General features: G+C 40.2%; 1 protein-coding gene across 2 annotated transcripts in view; it reads left to right on the plus strand.

Moving 5' to 3' along the window:
- The window catches only part of HAVCR1 (hepatitis A virus cellular receptor 1), a 30595-nt gene extending 11050 nt beyond the window's left edge, over positions 1–19545 (plus strand). For both annotated transcript variants that reach the window (XM_023726571.1, XM_004371318.2), the window contains exons 6-9: positions 5548–5603; positions 10303–10414; positions 15977–16013; positions 19070–19545. In XM_023726571.1, coding sequence (XP_023582339.1) covers positions 5548–5603; positions 10303–10414; positions 15977–16013; positions 19070–19184 — 320 coding nt within the window. In that variant the 3' untranslated portion in view covers positions 19185–19545. The remainder of the gene's footprint in view (positions 1–5547; positions 5604–10302; positions 10415–15976; positions 16014–19069) is intronic.
- The last annotated feature ends 2153 nt before the right edge of the window (positions 19546–21698 follow it).

The following is a 21698-nucleotide window of genomic DNA, read 5'->3' on the forward strand; positions in this document are numbered from 1 at the left end:
TGGGTTGTTTGTGGCATGTACCAGGGCTGACAGTGAGGACCGGGAATCAGTGCAGGGCAGGTTCCAGTAGGCCGCACCTATGCTGTTGGGAGTGTGATGTTCAGCGCACGGTGCAGGTAAGCAGGAAGGAGGAGGTAGGATGTGATGTGTGGAGTTAAGATGGGTATGGGAAAGATGAGAGAGAGGGGAGAGGAACAGGAGCCAAAAACATACACACAAACAAAAAAGAGTGCTAAGGGAGCTTGCTATTGGAGTGGAAAGATGAGAGACTGAGAAATGGGGAAAAACAAAAATGAAAAAAAAAAAAGGAAAAGGGTAAAAGAAAAAAAAAGAATAAATTGAGAAACTGTAAATGAAGAAGGACAAAAAGGGAATAAGAGAGAGAAGAAAACAAAACAAAAACAAAAAACCAAAACAAAATAAAAAAAAAAAAGAGATGTCCCTGTGTGTCTGCGTGGAGTAAGGGAGTAGCTTCCAAGCCACATGGTTCTGCCCAGCTAGAAGGGGCTCCCAAGCAGGGAAAAGAAAAAGAAAACAAACAAATCAAAACAGAACAAATCAGAGCAAACAAACAGAAAATCCCTGGGTGTCCCACCAGCATGGTGGCATGGGCCGGGAAGCAGTTACACGGTCGAGCAGTGTTTCGCAGCCTTTCAGGAAGAAGCAAAGATGGCGCACGGAGCCAGGTATCTGACAGAAAGGAGGGGGAGGTGGTGAAAGGTAAGGAAGAAATCTAAAGAAGCAGAAAAAAAACAACACCAGCAGCCAGCAAATGGCACTCAGGAAGCCGGGCAGTACGGGCGGGTGGAATCCAAGCAACACCAGGGGGAAGCTTGTGCTTCCTGGCCAATAGTCTGTGGCTGCAGGAAGCAGAGGAGGCTAAGTGGGGGTGAAGAAGGATGAGGGGTAGGAAAGCCTATATCACTGGTTACCGGTTGTTCTGTCTTCTGCTGGAAGCTCCGTGAAGCTGCTTTGACCTACCTCCTGTTCGCTGATCTCTGATAGGAGCCCAAGATGGCAGATTCGTGCTGCGGTAGCTGATAGGGGACCTCTGTATGTATCTGTCCTCACTCTCTGTTCTCGGTCAGTTTCTTATTCCATTTGGTGCTTGGCTGAGTTCTTTATCTCTTCGTTTGATGCTTAGGGTTTCAGGATTGACGTGCGACTTTTTTTTACTTAGTTTTTTCTGATCTTTGCTGCGGAGGGATGGCGTGGTGCTTTTGACTATAGCGCCATGTTGCCTGGAAGTCCCGGAACATTCAGTTTTTTGATAACCATTGACAGAGCCTTAAGAGCATATACTCTGGAATAAAACAGATCTGGTTTGTGCTCCAACTCAGATCACTCAAATCAGCTATGTGACTTGAACAAATTTCTTACCCTCTCTAATCTGTTTGTAAAATGGAGGTAATACCACCCATCTTGTAGATTGCTAGTGAGGATTAAATGAGATGAAGGGCTTGGGATATAGTTACAAGTGAGTGAGTTGACAGATGCTACAACAACTATGGGTACTGTAACTCAGAACATCTAGAATCCAAGTACTGACTGGCACAGGTAGCTTGTATGATTTGGCAACATCCACATGCATATTGTTCTTTTTTTTATTTTTTCCCATACAAAAATTTATACATACATTGTTATGTGACCCTAATTGCTTTCCCTATACTGTGACAGCACACTTCTCCCTTCCAACCATGATTCCCCATGTCCATTCAATCAGCTCCTAACCCTCTCTGCCTTCCCATCTCACCTCCAGACAGAAGCTACTTGAGCTAAGACGCACACTCCTCATGAGTATCACTTTATGTCCCACAGTCCAGTCCAATCCCTTACTGAAGAGTTGGCCTCAGAAATTGTTTTAGTTCCTGGCTGACAGAGAATCCAGGGGCCATGCTTTCCAGGGTTCCTCCAGTCTCAGTCAGACCATTGAGTCTGGTCTTCTTTCTAGAATTTGACTTCTGCACCCCACCTTTCTCCTGCTCCATTCCACATGCATATTGTTCTAAATCAAATCAAATCAGTCTTGACTCCAAATCTATAACTGGGCTCCCTCCCTTAGGCCAGATTTTCAACAGTTGAATCCAGCCCTCTGGTGTCCAGACCACACTGGTCTTCGATGTTATATGCTTTGTCCAAGCCCTGGGCCCCTGACCACAGCCAGGAAGCTTCCCTGCTGTCTTGCCATGCTTGCACATGGACATTTTGGGAAAGGTTCAGGATGCCAACATCAATACCAAAAAGCCATATCCCACTGAGATCCTGCCCTTCCCTCTTCTGCCTTTCCCCTCCAGGCAATCTTCCCCACTCTCCCCTCCTCTTTAGGAATGTAGAATTGAGCACATAGAGTTAAAATGTAGAGAGGAAAGGTGATGCTAAATCTTGTCATCTCTCCCAGCTAACTCTCTTTGTTACTCATAACGGTAAGTTCTGGGAGTGCCACATGCTGAACCCATTGTGATGCATCACTGCACAGCTGGCTCGTGTGTCCTTGTACTACATCCAAAGAAGGTCAAGCCTTGCAGGACTCCTCGTGTGTATGACTCATTACACTCAGGAATTGCTGATCTGTAGGGAGCCCTTTGAAGGGACTTCTTTTTGCTCATCATTCCTCGGAGCTGGTTAATTTAAAATGGACCTGCAGTGAGAATCACACAGGGACCCATTCACTTGGGATTAGATAATTGTGACATTTGGTTTTGAAAATGAAATCCTTGGTAAGAACTGTTTCTGGGCACAAAAACAAAATGAAAATAAATGAAAACACAAGATAGCAGCAGTGGAAGCAGCTCTACCCCATACTTTTAGGGTGCGAGGAGGAAGAGAGTAGGAGTGGGTAATTATTCTCTAAAATATCACGTCACTAAAACCTGGTCAAGGGAGAGCTTTCCAGGGTGGAACAGACATGGGAGCAGCTGTGTTCCTGGGGCTTGAGTGACTGCTGCCATCTTGGCGGTGTAACTGAGGCTCTCGGGCCAAGTGCGCACTGTGCCCACGTCAGCCCTCCGTTGGCTAAGGCATTACAGAAGCAAAGAATGTTAGGTCTGGCAAGGATTTTGGTTGTCATATGGCTGGCCACCTACCTTTCACAGATTATAGGTTATCTCATTTAATTCTTTCAAGGAAGGTCTGATTTATCCTGTTGCCATTCCTACAGATTAGGGAGGCCCTATAGTTCTTTTTTGTAGCCAGACAGCTCCCAATTCAACTGCCAGTTACTAGCTATAGTGCTTTGCCAGTTACTACTGTACCCTTGGGCAGTTGTTCAACATACTTCACTGGAGTTTGCGAGGATTAAAGGACATGATGTTTGGAAAGTGTATTGTACAGTGCACCTCCCCGTCCGTTATATCGTCATCATGTTGTTGTTAGCTGCCATTGAGTCAATTCTGACTCATGGCGGCCCCGTGTATTACAGCGTAGAACCGCTCCATAGAGTTTTCTTGGCTGTAATCTTTACTGAGGCAGTTTGTCAGCTCTTTCTTCTCTGTAGCTGCTGGGTGGGTTCAAACTGACAACCTTTAGGTTAGCAGCTGATTGAAAACCGCTTGTGCCACTCAGGTTCCTTATCATCATCATCATCATCATCATCACCACAAATAAATAATGTTGGTTTTGGTGGGTTCTCTGAATCAATTCTGACACATAGCGACCCCATGTGACAGAGTAGAACTACCCCATAGGGTTTTCTTGGCTGTAATCTTTATGAAAGTAGATTTCCAGGTCTTTTTCTTGCAAAGCCAATGGGTGGGTTGGAACTGCCAACCTTTCGGTTAGCCACTGAGCAATTAACTGTTTGCACTACCAGGACTCCTTGAAATAAATCATAGCTGATATCCAATATGGTATTAAGTGCTTTACATTCATCGTTATAATAACTTTATGAGCTGGGTACTATTATCCTCATTTTACAGATGAAGAAAGTAAGAGAATTAAATTGCTTATAGTTCAAGGTTACCCCAGCTAGAAATGTTACATATATATGTATGCAAAGGACCTTGAGCAAGAAGGTTATGAGCCAAGGTTGCATTGCTAAGGGACATTGTCAATATGGACTCAAATTTTATCTGACTCTATGTTATTTTTACTGAATCACCCAGTCCCATACCTAAATGACTTACTAAGGTCATAACACAAGTTTACAAGCAGAGCCCAGGTCTTACCTTTAGCTCTCTGGGAAACAGTCCCAGAATGAGTAAAATGTAAACATTGTGAAGTTTTTAGAGGGCATGGTTAGTCTAATTTCATTTGTGTTGAGGTTTTATAGCTTTTTCATTAGTTAGGAAAATTTCATTTGATGGGAGTGCAATGTGTTGTGGTGGTTACAAGCAGAGTTCTCTCATTTACTAGAAGTGGGAACTTGTTTAACCACTCCAGGTCTCAGTTTCCTCATCTATAAAACAGAATTTAGGAAAGGATTGTTGTGAGCCTGTAAGTGCGTAGTATATGGTGGTGGTGGTGGTGTTAGCTGCCGTCGAGTTGACCTCTGACTCATAGACAATAAAAAGAGGATTCTGTTTTTGAGCTACAGTTGTCTTAGGGGGCCAATAGATTATGTTCTGTATTACAAACTCAAACTAGATATTTCAAAATATTGTGAAACTTTAAACTTTCAGAAGTTTAAGGCATAATATCCTTTTAGATTAGGATGTTAGATGGTATAAGATGCATTGGTCTTGTGACTGACGTATTTTGGAAAGTACTTTTGGATCAAAGTCAAGGCACATTTGAATATAATGTAAGAGTGATATGTGACCTGTTTTGAACCTCTTAGTACATTTGAGTACCTGTTAGTACCACTGTCCTCAGTAGTATAGTGGTGAGTATCCCCACCTGTCACACTGGAGACCAGGGTTTGATTTCCTGATGGGGATGCAGATGCCCTTTGGTAACCCTGGTGGCGTAGTGGTTAATAGTTGGCTGCTAACCAAAGGGTCGGCAGTTCTAATCCACCAGGCTATCCTTGGAAAACCCTATGGGGCAGTTCTACTCTGTCCTATAGGGTCACTATGAGTTGGAATCCACTTGACAGCAGTGGGTTTTTCTTAATACATTTTACTCACATTCTGAATCTAAAACCGACGTAATGTCCGTTCTGAATTGGCTGATTCTGATCTTTAGGGTTTTTTTTGGATCTTTGTATTGGCATATGGCCTATGGGCACACTTTGACAACTTTTTTTCTAGCGTGAAAACAGTGATTACCTTTAAGTGACACGCTTAACCAGGGTTCAAAAATGGGCTTATGGAGATCTGTGACTCCTCTAAAATTGTAGGCAAAATTTCATGTGTACCTGTATTTTTTTTTCCCATAAGGAAGAAAACTGGCTTCCATTTCAAAGGGACCATGACAAAAAGTTTGAGTCACCATCTTATAGATTAAATTGATATATGTTAATAACTTGTTATAACTTGAAAAGCCTGTAGCATTTGGCCATATTACTATTTAACTTTCCATCATTAAAAGGCAAAATGAATATATTTAGTGTCTGCAGTGAAAATGCAATGCTTTTTGTAATTCTAATTAATTTTCCTTCTTGTTGAGCAGATGGGAATGGCACCGTGACACCATCTTCAGATGGCCTTCGGTATAATAATCAAACTGTAAGCATATTCCTTCCTGTTTTATTAGCCAGATTCACTTGTGTATGTCTCCCTGGAAGCAAGCTACATGTACAGTCTGCTTCTGCAAGACTATCCCACAAAATTTCTTTAAAAAAGGACAGAAGGAAAGAAAGTATTTGACTCTTCAATTGTTGTTAGTTGCTGTTGAGTCAATTTTGACTCATGGCGACCCCATGTGTTACATAGTAGAACTGCTCTATAGGGTTTTCTTGGCTGTAATCTTAAAGGAAGCAGATTACCAGGTCTATCTTCCATGGTACTACCAGTTCGGTTTGAACCACCAACCTTTAGCTTCACTTGAAATATTCAGTTAGGTAGACCAGTTTGTTAGAGGTGACTTATGAGTGATATATTATTATACATACACACACAAACACTATATAGACTTTCCCCTGGCTAAAAATTGGAAATAAAAAATGAGCTAATTCAAAGACAGTAAGTTAACAGAATATACCAAGGAAGACTTCAATGTATCCTCAGGGAAACAACATGCTTTAAATGAATGAGGTTGAAAGGAAGCCACCCCAATTACACATATAACGCAAGTGAAAGTGTTTATGCTATTACAGCTTAGAGACGTACTTCCTGATACCGTTTTCAACCAAATGACATCCTGTGTAGAAATTTTGATGCCGCTATTGCTTCTTTCTACACATATATCTTCCCATTTGATGACTTATTGAGGTCTTAAGCAACTTTGTGATTCTGTCAGTTCTTGTCCTTTCCCATAGTGTGCTTGAGAAACATCTAAGTAGCTGCAGTCTTATGAAATTGTGCTGTCATCTTTTGAATAAGTTTAACAAACTTGTCAATAGCCACTTCTCCTTTGGCTCTCCTGGGAAAAACAACCTTGCTATTATTATATGCAAGTAACTCTTAGAAGCAACAAACAAAAAGAAGCCGGGCTTATAAGAACAATCCTTAGTGGTGAGAGATGCCAACAGACTATTATAAGGAAAAAATGAAGTCAAAAAGCTCTGACAAGTTGGGGTTATTTAGCGTAGGGCTAAATGGCCTTAACGTTATATGCCGTAGTAGACACCGAAAACACTGCCACACTGGAGTGACAATAAAATAATTTAACACCCTATACAGCATGGCTCCTGACCAATCTGATATGGGCACTGATTGATATGATGGATGTGTGCTGAATTTGTACATACTGGCTAAATATCAGAGCTGAAACTGTGTAAATTGTAATACGATCAGACTTACGCTGGGGAAGAAAACACTCTTGAGTGTGAGGCTGTTCTTGACCTTAGTAACCTGCGGAACAGGTATGTTTAATAGCAAGTAGTAGCAATTTAGAAGCAAGTTCAAGATAGGCAGTAGAGAAGACATGAGCTTTTTTTGTCTTGACCCTGAAGATGTCAGATGTGCACTAGGTATCTTAAAAACATGCAGCATGTATTTTGATCGAATAGGTCAACTTCCTGGAATCTACCTTAAGGAGATAATTGAACAAATACATGAAGATGTAAGAGAAAAATGTTCACTGCTGCTATTTTTAATCATACAAATGTTATAAACAACTTAAATGTTCAGTACTAAGGGATTAATTATTTAATCAATTAAGTATGTCTACATGTTGCCATTAAGAATGCAGTTAATGTGTGAATTTACTAACATGGGAAGATAGTTATAATAGACTGTTAAGTGAAAAAAGCAAGTTTTACAATAGTATATGTTGTTGTTGTTAGGTGCCATCAGGTCAGTTCTGACCCATAGCGACTCTATGTACAACAGAATGAAACGTTGCCCAGTCCTGCACCATCCCCGCCATTGTTGCTATGTTTGAGCCCATTGTTGCAGCCACTGTGTTAATCCATCTCGTTGAGGGTCTTCCTTTTTTTCTCTGACCTTCTACTTTACCAAGTATGATGTCCTTCTCCAGGAACTGGTCCCTCCTGATAACATGTACAAGGTATGTGAGACAAAGTCTCACCATCCTTGCTTCTAAGAAGCATTCTGGCTGTACTTCTTCCAAGACAGATTTGTTCATTCTTCTGCAAGTCTATGGTATATTCAATATTCTTTGCCAGCACCATAATTCAGAGGCATCAATTCTTCTTCAGTCTTCTTAATTGTCCAGCTTTCATGTGCATATGAGGTGGTTGAAAATACCATGGCTTGGGTCAGGTGCACCTTAGTCCTCAAAGTGTTATCTTTGCTTTTTAATGCTTTAAAGAGGTCTTTTGAAGCAGATTTGCCCAATGCAGTATGTCATTTGGTTTCTTGACTGCTGTTTCCATGGGTGTTGATTGTGGATCCAAGTAAAATGAAATCCTTGACAACTTCAGTATTTTCTCTGTTTGTCATGATGTTGCTTATTGGTCCAGTTGTGAAGATTTTTGTTTTCTTTATGTTGAGGCATAATCCATACTGAAGGCTGTAGTTGCCTCCTTAGCACATTAGGCAGTGCATCAACCTCATAATCTGATTGTCCAGAATTGGAACCTCAGAGGAGGCAACAATGGTATATAAAAAAAAACCCCAAACCAAACCCGTTGCCACTGAGTCGATTCTGACTCCTAGTGACCCTGTAGGATAGAGTAGAACTGCCCCATAGGGTTTCTGAAGGGCAGCTGGGGGATTCGAACTTCTGACCTTTTGGTTAGCATCCGAACTCTTAACCACTATGCCACCAGGGCTCCAAATGGTGTATGGTACTGAAAAACAAAAACAAAAAAACCAAGTCTATTGCTGTGGAGTCAATTCTTACTCATGGTGATCCCATGTGTCACAGAGTAGAACTCCAGGAAGATGTATGCTCCATAGGGTTTTCTTAGCTGTAATCTTTGCAGAAGCGGTTTACCAGGCCTTTCTTCCGTGGAGTCACTGGGGGGTTCCAACTGCCATCCTTTAGGTTAACAGCCAATCACAAACCACTTGCATCACCCAAGCTCCTATATAGTATTTATACTATAGTATATATGTTATACAGTAGTTGTTTTTGTTAAGAAACCCTTAGAAGGATAAAATTCTAGAAGGATATATAAAGCAACGTAGTAATAGTGGCTATTTCTGAATGTTAGAATTATGGTTGATTTTCCTTTTCCTTTATGCTTAGCTGCATTTTCTAAAATGAACATGTAGTTTTTGTGTAATATATTTTAAAATAGAATGAAAGCAAAGCCTGACTCCTACAATCCCATGCTCTGTCTAACCACTTTACCCCCCATAGGTAAGGTAGTAAGAACATAACTTTTCCTTTCCAGACACTGGCCGTGCCCTCTTGAAACAAGGCTCACTCAGATGTCATATTTATTGTCTTTGGGTGCTGTTGAGTCGATTTCGACTCATAGTGACCCTATATGACAGAGTAGAACTGCCCCATAGGGTTTCCTAGGCTGTAATCTTTACAGAAGCAGACTGCCACATCTTTCTTATGTGGAGCGGCTGGTGGATTTGAACAGACTACCTTTTGGTTAGCAGCTGAGCACTTAACCACTGAGCCACCAGGGCTACTTCGATGTCACCTTACCCTCCTCTGTATTCCTCATAGTGTTTATGAGGAAACACCTTAAAGTACCTTTCTCAAGAACTGTATTTAATCTGTACTTTACAGACACAGAAACAGAGGTTCAGGGAGGTTAAACAACTTGTCCAGGGTCACGCAGCGAGTAAGTAGAAGAGCTAGGATTGTAACTCCAGGATTGACTTTTGCCCGAGAAGAGAATAGATACTTCCCTCTCTGATCCTTCACTTTCTGTAAAATACCTACTCTATAGGAAACCTTTAGGATTAGAGTTAAGCTATATAAAGGGGTCTAGCATGAGAGCTGGCACTTTTCAGCTTTATTCTGGAAGGTGGTGATCTCTTATGATATGCAAGGGATTTAAACAAATTTTGCACTCCTACCTGGTTGCACAGCATTAAATTGTTAATCAGGTCCATGTCTGTGAGCAGCTACTTTCAAGTCTATTTCTATAGACTTAGACAAAAACACTGTATTACAGTTAAAAGAACTAATATGTACCATAACCCAGAACCAAATTCAGAAATTGAGCACGTTCAGATAGTATCAGTTAACATCACAGACAATTTATATATGAACTAAAAGTAATTTTTTTTCAATATCATAAACCCAAACCAGTTGCTATCAAGTCAATTCCAACTCTTGGAGACCCCATGTGTTTCAGAGTAGAACTGCTGCATAGGATTTTCAAGGCTGTGACCTTTCAGAAACAGAGGACTGTCTTCTGAGGCGCCTCTGGGTGGGTTTGAACCACCATCCTCTTGGTTAGTAGCCCAGCGCTTAACCATTTGTGCCACCCAGGGATTTTTTTCAATATCATGGGAGTATGTATTTATGGAACCAACTTATTGATTTTTTCTTTTTAAAACTTTTTTTTTACTTTATTAAAGAATAATTTACATACAATAAATAGTATCCATTTTGAGTGTACAGTTTGCGTTTTGACAAATATATACACTTACGTAAACACTACCCCAAGCAAGATATAAAACATTCCATCATCCCCAAAAATGTTGTAAATTTCAAATTGTCTTAGAATTTCACCACATGGTCACAACCTCAGGCTGTTTGTTCTTACCCTGGATGTTCCAGAGGTACCCAAGGGCCAAAAAGATCATTGTGTGTGGGGAAGTTATTCTAGGAAATGTTCTCTATCCGTAACTCTAACCAGATGTTTTTCAATTGCTGATGTTTCCTTAGGAAGTGCCCTTGGCACAAAAGACACAGATGACTACAGCTAAGAAAATCTACATTGGAATCGGTATTTTTGCTGCAGTGCTGCTCAGTATTTTGGTTGTCTTGATTATCAAAAGTAAGTCATTTCAGGAGTGTGCCTAAAGGAATAGAACAAGGGCTTTAAAGTCAAACTGCCTGGGCTCAAGCATCTCTGACTCTTTCGAGCCATGTGATTTTTATTTCACATTAACATCCCTGTAACCCAATAGCCTCATCTATAAAATGCACGTGGTAATACAACCTGCCTCAAGGTGGACGTGAGGTTTAAATCAGGGCTTCACACTGGTTCATTCTGCTTCAATCGCCTGCTGAGAATTTGCATTTCCATCTCAGATGTAGTGAATCAGAATCTACATTTTAACAAACTCTCCTGATGATTCTTATGTATATGTGTTAATTTTTTTTTTAAAACAAGATCCCCTAGGTGATTCTTATGTATACCTGGGAATATTATTAAAATGTAGATTCTGATTCAGTACATCTAGGGTGGAAATGCAAAATCTCAGCAGGGGATAGGAGTGGAATGAAGTGGTTCAAAGCCCTGGTTTAAATGAGTTAGCACCTGCAAAACTCTGAGGATAGTGCCTGGCACATTGTAAGGGCACAGCAATCATAAACTGCTGTTATTGTATTTAGAAAAAATCCTTTTTGCCGTGAACCTCTGGAAATATAATTGAAGATAAGGAAGAGCAATCAGTCTATAGATAACTGTTTTAGAACTGGAAAGGATCTTGATCGAATAATACAATGACTACACATGAGAATCAACTGGTATTGAGTAGAAGGCTTAAAGCAAATCTATGCCCCCATCCAGGCCTGAATTAGAATTTCCAGGGGAGGACCTGGAAATCTACATTTTAAAGCTCCCTAAGTCTTAGGAAAGGAGGCCTGGTGGTATAGTGGTTAGGCACCTGGCTGCTAACTGAAAGATTGGCAGCTCAAACCCACCGGTTGCTTCGGAGGAGAAAGATGTGGTAATCTGCTTCTGCAAAGATTAAGCCTTGGAAACCCTTTGGGGCAGTACTACTCTGTCCTATAGGGTCGCTATTAGAATTGACGGCAATAGGTTTGAGGTTTTTGGGTTTAACCCCCCGGTGATTCTGATGATCGTGTTAGTTGGAGTTGGAACCATTCATTCAGCTGCATGCCGGGAACTCCTAGGACACTGGCTGTCTCATGAAGCTTATATTCTAGTGACGTTTATATTTGACTCCAGTGTTTCTCAGCCATTTTTTTTCTCCCCTTTTTTTCACCCCTTAGGACGGCCCCACCTAAGACCTGGCAATCGGCTTTGGTAAAGATTATAGCCAAGAAAACCCTATGAGGCAGTTCTACTCTGTTACATGGGGTCACTATGGGTCAAAATTGACTCAACAAAAACAATAATAAGGAGAAAAAATAAATTTCAATTTTCTCTAAAGGAAAGAAATTAAATACTAAGAAATGAGTTTGTCAGGTAGATTTGAGCTTTGGAGGACCACAAACCATTGGAATATGTAAGATATTTTTTGCACCCCTACCTTCCCTCAAACCATTCTACTGCCTCCTGGGTCATATTGTGAGGACTGCATGTTCTACACTCACCTATTTAACTGGGAGGCAGGCAAGACTCTGGGAGAAGAAATTGATTGCAGAGCTAGGACTATAATAAAAAAATAAAAAAATAAACCAGTTGCTGTCACATCAGTTTCGACTTGTGGTGACCCCACATGTGTCAGAGTAGAAATGTGCCCCATAGGGGTTTCAATGGCTTATTTTTTGGAAGTAGATCGCCAGGCCTGTCTTCCAAGGCACCTCTGGACTGACTCAAACCTCCAATTGTTTGGTAAGCAGCTGAGTGTATTAACCATTTGCAACACCCAGGATTAGAATAAAAGATTTCAAAAGGCAGCCATTCAAGGTTCTATACCTTCTCTCCTTTCCCAACCCCCAGTTGTATGTGTGTGTGTGTGTTTCTCTCTACTATAATCTACCGTCCCCTATGAAGGAACTATTTTTAAAGATACCATAGATAAATTTATGACTGATCCGTTTCTTTCATCTGTCTGTGCAGAGGAGAGTCAGAAAATGAGTACTCTTTGGTAATTTGAGAAACGGTTTCCACATAATTATTTAGAACTTGGTTAGTCAAAGTTATTATTCAGAAATTGGGTAAAATATCTCAATTCTACTTCCTTCCCTAACAAAACAACTATTTCTCTCTTAAGGAGGAGGGGATGACTAGGAGTATAGAATTTGTCAAAGGTATTTTATAACAGAGATGACTTTTGTTATGACTTTATGTGTCACTTTTCTTGGGACAATCCTAGTTTATTCCAGTTATCTGGCAGCTGTCTAAAAAATCCTAGTTTTTTTCGTTTTCAAAAATGAAATATAATTATTAATAATTAGCTTAAAGTAAGCCCAGATATAGTGCCGGAAGATGAGCCCCTCAGGTTGGAAGGCACTCAAAATATGACTGGGGGAGAGCTGCCTCCTCAGAGTAAGTCGACCTTAATGATGTGGATGGAATCAAGCTTTTGGGCCCTTCATTTGCTGATGTGGCATGACTCAAAATAAGAAGAAACAGCTGTAAACATCCATTAATAATCGGAAAGTGGAATATATGAAGTATGAATCTAGGAAAATAGTAAATCATCAAAAATGAAATGGAACGCATAAACATCAATATCCTAGGCATTAGTGAGCTGAAATGGACTGGTATTGGCCATTTTGAATCAGACAATCATATGGTCTACTATGCTGGGAATGAGAACTTGAAGAGGAAAGGCGTTGTACTCATCATCAAAAAGAATATTTCAAGATCTATCCTGAAGTACAACGCTGTCAGTGATAGGATCATATCCATATGCCTACAAGGAAGACCAGTTAATACGACTATTATTCAAATTTACACACCGAACACTAAGCCCAAAGATAAAGAAATTGAAGATTTTTACCAACTTCTGCAGTCTGAAATTGATCGAACATGTAATCAGGATGCATTGATAATTACTGGTGAATAGAATGCAAAAGTTGGAAACAAAGAAGAAGGATCGGTAGTTGGAAAATATGGCCTTGGTGATAGAAATGATGCAGGAGATCCATGATAGAATTTTGCAAGACCAACGACTTCTTCATTGCAAATACCTTTTTCACCAACATAAATAGCAATTATACATGTGGACCTTACCAGATGGAATACACAGGAATCAAATCGACTACATCTGTGGAAAGAGACCATGTAGAAGTTCAATATCATCAGTCAGAACAAGGCCAGGGGCTGATTGTGACACAGACCATCAATTGCTCATATGCAAGTTCAAGTTGAAACTGAAGAAAATTACAAGTCCATGAGAGCCAAAGGACAACCTTGAGTATATCCCACCTGAATTTAGAGATCATCTCAAGAATAGATTTGAAGTGTTGAACACTAATGACATCAAGGACATCATAAATGAAGAAAGCAAGAGGTCATTAAAAAGACAGGAAAGAAAGAAAAGACCAAAATGAATGTCAGAGGAGACTCTGAAACTTGCTCATGAACGTCAAGTAGCTAAAGCGAAAGGAAGAAATGATGAGGTAAAAGAGCTGAACAGAAGATTCCCAAGGGCAGCTCGAGAAGACAAAGTAGTATAACGACATGTGCAAAGACCTGGAGATAGAAAACCAAAGGGGAAGAACACACTTGGCATTTCTCAAGCTGAAAGAACTGAAGAAAAAATTCAAGCCTTGAGTTGCAATACTGAAGAATTCTACAGGGAAATTATTAAACAACACAGGAAGCATCAAAAACAGATGGAAGGAATACACAGAGTCACTCTACCAAAAAGAACTGGTCGAATTTCTACCATTTCAGGAAGTAGCGTATGATTAGGAACCAATGGTACTGAAGGAAGAAGTCCAAGCTGCTCTGAAGGCATTAGTGAAAAACAAGGCTCCAGGAATTGACTGAATATCAGTCAACAAACAGATGTAGCGCTGGAAGTGTTCACTTGTCTATGCCAAGAAAATTGGAAGACAGCTCCCTGGCCAACCAAAAAAAGTGATCCAACTGAATGTGGAAATTACCAAACGATATCATTAATATCACACTCAAGTAAAATTTTGCTGAAGATCATTCAAAAGTAGCTGCAGCAGGATATCGACAGCAAAATGCCAGAAATTCAAGCTGGATTTGGAAGAGGACTTGGAACCAGGGATATCATTGCTGATGTCAAATGGATCCTGGCTGAAAGCAGAGAATACCGGAAAGACATTTACCTGTGTTTTATTGACTAGGAAAAGGCATTTGACTGTGTGGATCGTAACAAATTATGGATAGCATTGCAAAGAACGGGAATTCCAGAACACTTAACTGTGTTCATGAGGAGCCTGTACATAGATCAAGAGGCAGTTGTTGGAACAAAACAAGGGGATAGTGTATGGTTTAAAGTCAAGAAAGGTGTGCATCAGGGTTATATCCTTTCACCATACTTATTCAATATGTATGCTGAGCAAATAATCCGAGAAGGTGGACTATATGAAGAAGAATGGGGCCTCAGGATTGGAGGAAGACTCATTAACAGCCTGCGTTATGCAGATGACACAACCTTGCTTGCTTAAATGGAAGAGGACTTGAAGCACTTACTGACGAAGATCAAAGACCACAGCCTTCAGTATGGATTACGCCTCAACATAAAATAAAAGTCCTCACAACTGGATCAGTTAGCAACATCATGATAAATGGAGAAAATACTGAGGTTGTCAAGGATTTCGTTTTACTTGGATCCACAATCAACACCCATGGAAGCAGCAGTCAAGAAATCAAAAGACACATTGCATTGGGCAAATCTGCTGCAAAAGACCTCTTTAAAGTGTTGAAAAGCAAAGATGTCACCTTGAAGACTAAGGTGCGCCTGACCCAAGCCATGGTGTTTTCAATTGCCTCATATGCATGTGAAAGCTGGACAATGAATAGGGAAGACTGAAGAAGAATTGATGCCTTTGAATTTTGGTGTTGGAGAAGAATAGCAAATATATCATGGACTACCAAAAGAACAAACAAATCAGTCTTGGAAGAAGTACAACCAGAATGCTCCTTAGAAGCAAGGATGGTGAGACTACGTCTCACATACTTTCGACATGTTATCAGGAGGGATCAGTCCCTGGAGAAGGACATCATGCTTGGTAAAGTAGAGGGTCAGCAAAAAAGAGGCAGACCATCAACGACATGGATTGACACAGTGGCTGCAAGTATGGGCTCAAGTATAACAACAATTGTGAGAATGGCACAGGACTGGGTAGTGTTTCTTCTGTTGTACATAGGGTCGCTATGAGTCAGAACTGACTCAACGGCACCTAACAACAACAGATGTATGGATGTATATACCAAAGCATTAATGAAAAAGAGATACTTTACAATCAGGATGTCAGTTGGGTCCTACAGATTCAAAAGGGAATTGCAGGTGTTACTCAAGTTTTTAGGGAAACGTCTCTTTTTCTTTTTTAAAACATTCTTTCTTAGTTCTACATTTAATTCTTTCAGGCTCTGGTTTCTGTACAGAATTATATGTTCATATTAAAGTAATCACAGAAATAATATTCTTATTTGGAAGAAGGTATTATAAACACTTTTGCTGATATGTTTAATTTTCTTTTCAATTCTTCTCCAATATAGGGTGTTTATACACGAGAAATAAGCTGCAGCAACTAAGGTAAGTTTGAAAGTGTTTGTGTTGACACCTTTTAGTGTTCCTACTCTAGGAAAAATGAAGAGAAATACTTGTTCCCCTTTCTCTTTTTCTTCTGTAGTTTCCAGTTTATACTCTGGATCCTGAGAATCTAGTTTAAATTGTCCACACTTACCAGTGATATTACTAGCTTTCTGTATTTTCTGCTACTGAAGGAGAACCTCAATCCTAGCCTCTTACAGCAAGAGAACTAAACTGCACATTTTGCTTGATGGAACTGAACATTTGAATGAGTTGTTTGGTTTATTCTTTCATTCCATTCAGTGCCATGTTTATTGAATGCCTACTACATTCCAGAGAGATGAACAAAACAGACAGAAAACATATAAGCAAATAAGCAAGGTACTTTTAGGTGCTTCTAGATAAACACCATTAGGAATATAGAACAGGTTAATGGACTGTTTGAGTGATCCCTGAAGGAGCAGACAGTAGTTCTGCAGAGATCCTATAAGACGATTCCAGGCTGAAGGTGCAGGAAGTGCAAAGGCCCTCCGGTGGCGCACATACCTCCAGTTTTCCATAGTTGCCAGCATTCCCCTCTGCTATACACCCACACTACTCCGCTCACTTACATTAGCTGTCTGGCCTGTAGGCATTTGAATTCACAATCTTTGTTGAGATCTTTTGTCCACCCTGCTGCCCAATTAAAACTTAAATCCCCTCTACTGCCTCCATTTAGTGGGGTTCATATGCCTGAATATCTATAATGGTGGGAAACAACTACTTCCAAGGCCAGCTAGCCTGCTACACTGGGACCAGCTTGGATTTCCTTAAATTGACTCAAAATCCTTCCCTCTTTGGCTGCCATTCATTTTCCTATCTCCTTTGCCAGATGTTTGTATACAGACCCTCAAGTGTCCAAGTTAATTACATGAGCCAATACATAGAATGTGTTTTGAATAGTGCCTAACATATCATAAGCGCTCGGTAAATGTTGGTTTTTATCACTGGAATCATGTGCTTCACAGCAATAAACCTATGAGATAGGTACTATTATTATTCCCATTTTACAGATTGGAAAACACATTCACATTTAAGGTCACACTATAAAGCAGAAAGAGGACTCAATCTCAGGTCTTCTGGATTCCAAAACCCATGCTGTTTTTACTGCCTCTGAGAATGGGAAAAAATAAACAAACAAACAAACAAAAAACCAATTCTTTATAGGCAGAAAAACATGGAACATAGCATCCTTTTAGTTACTTAATTTCTGTTCTTGCACTCTTATCTGTTTTAAAAGGTTCTTTTTTTATCACCTAATTATAAAGGAAAAAATATCTATTGTAGAAAATGTTGGAAAGTATCAAAAAGAGGAACAGAATGTAGCACTTACATTATGAGCATTTCCTCATGACATTATCTTTTTGGCATTTACATCACACTGACTTATTTTGAGCTTACTGACACCTAAAACCCAACCCGAACCAAACCCAATGCCGTTGAGTCAATTCCGACTCACAGCGGCCGTATAGGACAGCGTAGAACTGCCCCATGGGGTTTCCAAAGCTGTAAATCTTTATGGAAGCAAACTGCCACATCTTTCTCCTGTAGAGCAGCTATTGAGTTTGAACTGCTACCCTTTTGGTTACAGCCAAATGCTTTAACCCCACCAGGGCTCCTATTGACACCTGACCCAAGTGTTTTTCACACATGAATGACTGATCCATTTATGAGTCATAAAGAAACTTTATTTTTGTCTCTCATGTCCCTTTAAATGTACTTAGTGGGGGCTTGTTCTTCCTCTGTGGCTGAAGACTCACTCAGTAGGTTCCATAGCCTTTCTGGGTAGTCTTAGGTGATGGAAAGCCACTATTCAAATCACAAAAGACCAGCTCCATCAACACTCTACATGTGACGCTGACTTGTGCTTTTGCTCTTTATTCTAATTTCTGTGAAACCCAGACATCAGTCCACTGTGACCCCCCAAACTGCAGGGGATACAGGATAATCTCTCCAAGCAGTCCCACCAAAACACCTCTCTCATAGCAGCTCTAAATATTAGTCCAAAATATTAGTCCGTTGATCTCCTGCCTGACACTTTTGTCTCCTAGGAGTGTGTGAGTGTGTATCTATGCTATAAAAGTCATCTAACTGATGGGTTTGAAATTTTTTACCATGAGACACAAAGATTTTGACACCATGATTCAGTACACATTTCTGTGAAAAAATACTATTTTAACTACATCCAATATAGTCTGCTACTTTTCCATGTTTTTCTTAAGTGCAGGATGTGGCCCACGAAGTAGATTTAATGCCCTTCTCTAAAGGGTCACAATCAACAGTTGGAAAATATCAGTCAAACTAGTTCTTAGTCACCTTTGAAATTTGGTACTTCAGTTTGACGTCTGTCGTAGTTATCTAGTGCTGCTATAAAAGAAATAGCACAAAGTGGGTGGCTTTAAATTTGTTTTCTCAGTTTAAGAGGTTAGAAGTCTGATTTCAGGGTTTCGACTCTAGGGGAAGGCTTTCTCTCTCTGTCGGTTCTGGCAGAAAGACCTTGTCTCTTCAGTTTGTTTCTTGGTTCCTTGGCGATCTCCATATGGCTTGCCATCAATCTTCCCCCATCTCTCTTCTGCTTGCTTATTTAATCTCTTTTATATCATATGCTACATTATCCTCTCTCATTAACATAACAAAGACAATCCATTCCCAAATGCGATTATAACCACAGGCATAGAGGTTAGGATTTACAACACATATTTTCTGGGGACAATTCAGTCCATAATAGTGTCTGATATCTGTCTTTTTATGTTATCCATTTTGGTATTCTATTACATGAGTCTCCTGAAGGAGTCCAATCTAATTAGGTTGTCTACCTGATTATTAAACTTTTCTGCAATTTAATACGTAGGGCCACTATTTTCACAACCCCAGAGGGTGCTATTCATTCATAGTCTAAGTGAATAGAGCTTGGAGTGGCAAATACTCATCTTGAGTGATCATAAACAAAAGTGCTGCTCATACTTTAGAATTGGTCTGTTCTTTCCGTTACTCATTGTTTTCTTTAACTCTTTCTACAGAGCAGTTTCATTTAACAGCCCTCAAATTGGAGCTTTACAGAGTGCAGCTGAGGAGGGCGTCCGAGCAGAAGACAATGTCTATATTATTGAGGAGGATGTTTATGTCATGTATTAAGACCCACTGGCCCTGCAGGGGCTTTATCAGGACTGCAGAAGACACAGATGAGCTGTCCTCGTGTCAGACTTCTAAGCTCCAGGGCTATTTTTCTGTGTCACTTTCACCTGGCATCCAACATGTCAGGTGGCATTTGGTACTATGACTCTCTAGCTCAAATCTGTGTACCGTCAACCCCATTGGTGATATAGTCTTTTTTTTTTTTAACTTTAAGACTGGCTCAAATATTCCGGTCATCACAGAGCTTTTTCTCAAACACAAAAGTTTTAGAATCATATATTCTCTTTAAAAAACCTGTTGCTGTACAGTCAATTCCGACTCATATCAACACTATAGGACAAAATAGAACCACCCCATAGGGTTTCCAAGGCTGTAATCTTTATGGAAGCTGACTACCACATATTTCTCCCTCGGAGCAGCTGGTCGGTTCAAACTGCTGACCTTTTGGTTAGCAGCCAAGCACTTAACCACTGCGTCATTAGGTCTCCTCCATATTCTCTTTAGACCCCATGAATTCTGTATCCATCAAAGAAAAGACTCACTGGGAAAACAGGAAATGAACTTCTTTCTTGGTCACTGAAGATGTCAAAGAAGAGAGGAATAGGATTTAAAATCAGCAAATTCTACTGGGGACTTAAAAGAGCTTCACCTGGAAGCATTTCATGACACTCTGGTTTTTGTTTTTTTTTTTTTTTCCTGTTTTGGTCTTGTGACTCCAACAGTTGCATTTTCTAGATTCCCCTGAGGGTTTCAAATCATGAGGTTGCAAAGGTTTTTATTTCCCTCATGGGGAGATAGAGATGAGTCTCATTTCACCACTGTAGGTCAATCTGGCTCCTCATCTTGGTTCTGGAAATATGAGGCATCAGGGGCTTTCCCTGGGACCAGCATAAGTATTTTAGCAGTTAGAAGAAGCTAGAAAATCACAATTACCATGGGTAATTTCTGGTGCCATCATCAGTTTGTTGGGTAGTGAGTATGGACCACGTAGACAGCAGGGGAAGAGAATCAATTGCCATGCCATTCAACACATTTATGGTATGTCTGCTATGCCTGGGCCACAGTGCTACCCACTATACAGACAGTCGTATGGCTCTCTGAAATAATTTTTAGAATGAGGCGGGGAAGAAATGAAAGCCAGGAAAAAAAAAAAAAGGGAGGGAGTAGGGAAAAGGGCTTTCTGCCTTATTAAAGACTCTAGAAAAATTATTTTACATATATAATAGCATTTTGCTTGAGAGTGTCACTAGTTCCAATCAAAATTCTAAATTTCTAAAATATCCCCTCCCCAAGGCACTTTGGTACTTAAAATTGTTCAGAAGGATGAAGGATCGTTTACCTGATCAATTCCAATGCTATCTTTTCCCAAGAGTCAATTAAATTTTGGGTTTTGCCAAAGAAGTCCAACAAAGGCTTATTGTAACTACATCTCAGTCACCAGTTTGATCGTTCAGAAATGTGGTAGACTCTTTTTCACATCAGTTTCCAAGGACAAGGGTTATCAGAAGAGAAACATTCCTACTTGGACAGTTAACAAGGCTGGGGCAAATTTACATTTCAATTGGAGTAAACCCTATGATGATTCATTCTTGGGGTTCAGAGCTACTCACGCTACGGTGGTCTAGGAGGGCAGGATGCTTGCTTTCTAAGGCAACATTTTCTACACTGTTCTGCAGAGTTCTAGGAAATGAATAGGTCCTCTATGAATAAAGATTCTACGGGAAAATAAGACTGGGAACGTTGTATACCGAATTTCCCAACGGGGCTAGCCTCATTTTCTACACATGTATTTTGTTCAGTCTACAGTGTTTTCTTTCTTTAGCCAATATGCATAAACCTGGAATTTTAAAATTAAAACCCAGATGTGTAGCCTTTCTGAATAGGCCCTCTGCATAGCACAAGGGGCTATATTCTGAAGTGGTTGGGGGCCCTTTAGATGGGGTCACACCCTCTAGTCCACCAGAACCCCACCTCCTCACCCCAGGACCTGCCACATTTACTTTGTTACATGCCTGGTGTTTGTGACGCCTGCTTGTTCTCCATCACCTTCCTGGAGACCTGCGATGCATGTTAAAGGCTCTGGGAATCTAGTTAACTTTGTTTAATCCAGCGTTTCCAAAACTTGTTTGAGCATATGACACTTATTCATGGCACACCCACTAGCATTCTGTGCCAGAATATATCGGTGCTTGGGAGGAAATGGGCAACAGACAGGTTTAGGAATAAGAAGACCTGGGTTCTAATCCTAACTCATCTAACAGTAACACTCACCAGCTGACATCGGGGCAAATTGTTCTTTATGCCTAAGTTTTTTCATCTGATAGAGATGATTGTTTCCATACCTACCTTAAAGTATAGTGATAAATTCCAATGAGATGGTACTTGTTAAAAATCTTAGAAAAGTAAACACTACAGAAATGAAACGTTGTTTTGTTTCTTTTTTCCAGTAGAGTTATAGTAACAGCAGACCTAGCATTAATGCTCAATAAATAATTTCAATGGTGTTGCACTCAT

The sequence above is a fragment of the Trichechus manatus genome, unplaced genomic scaffold (assembly GCF_000243295.1).
Source record: "Trichechus manatus latirostris isolate Lorelei unplaced genomic scaffold, TriManLat1.0 scaffold00011, whole genome shotgun sequence".
Lineage (NCBI taxonomy): Eukaryota > Metazoa > Chordata > Mammalia > Sirenia > Trichechidae > Trichechus > Trichechus manatus.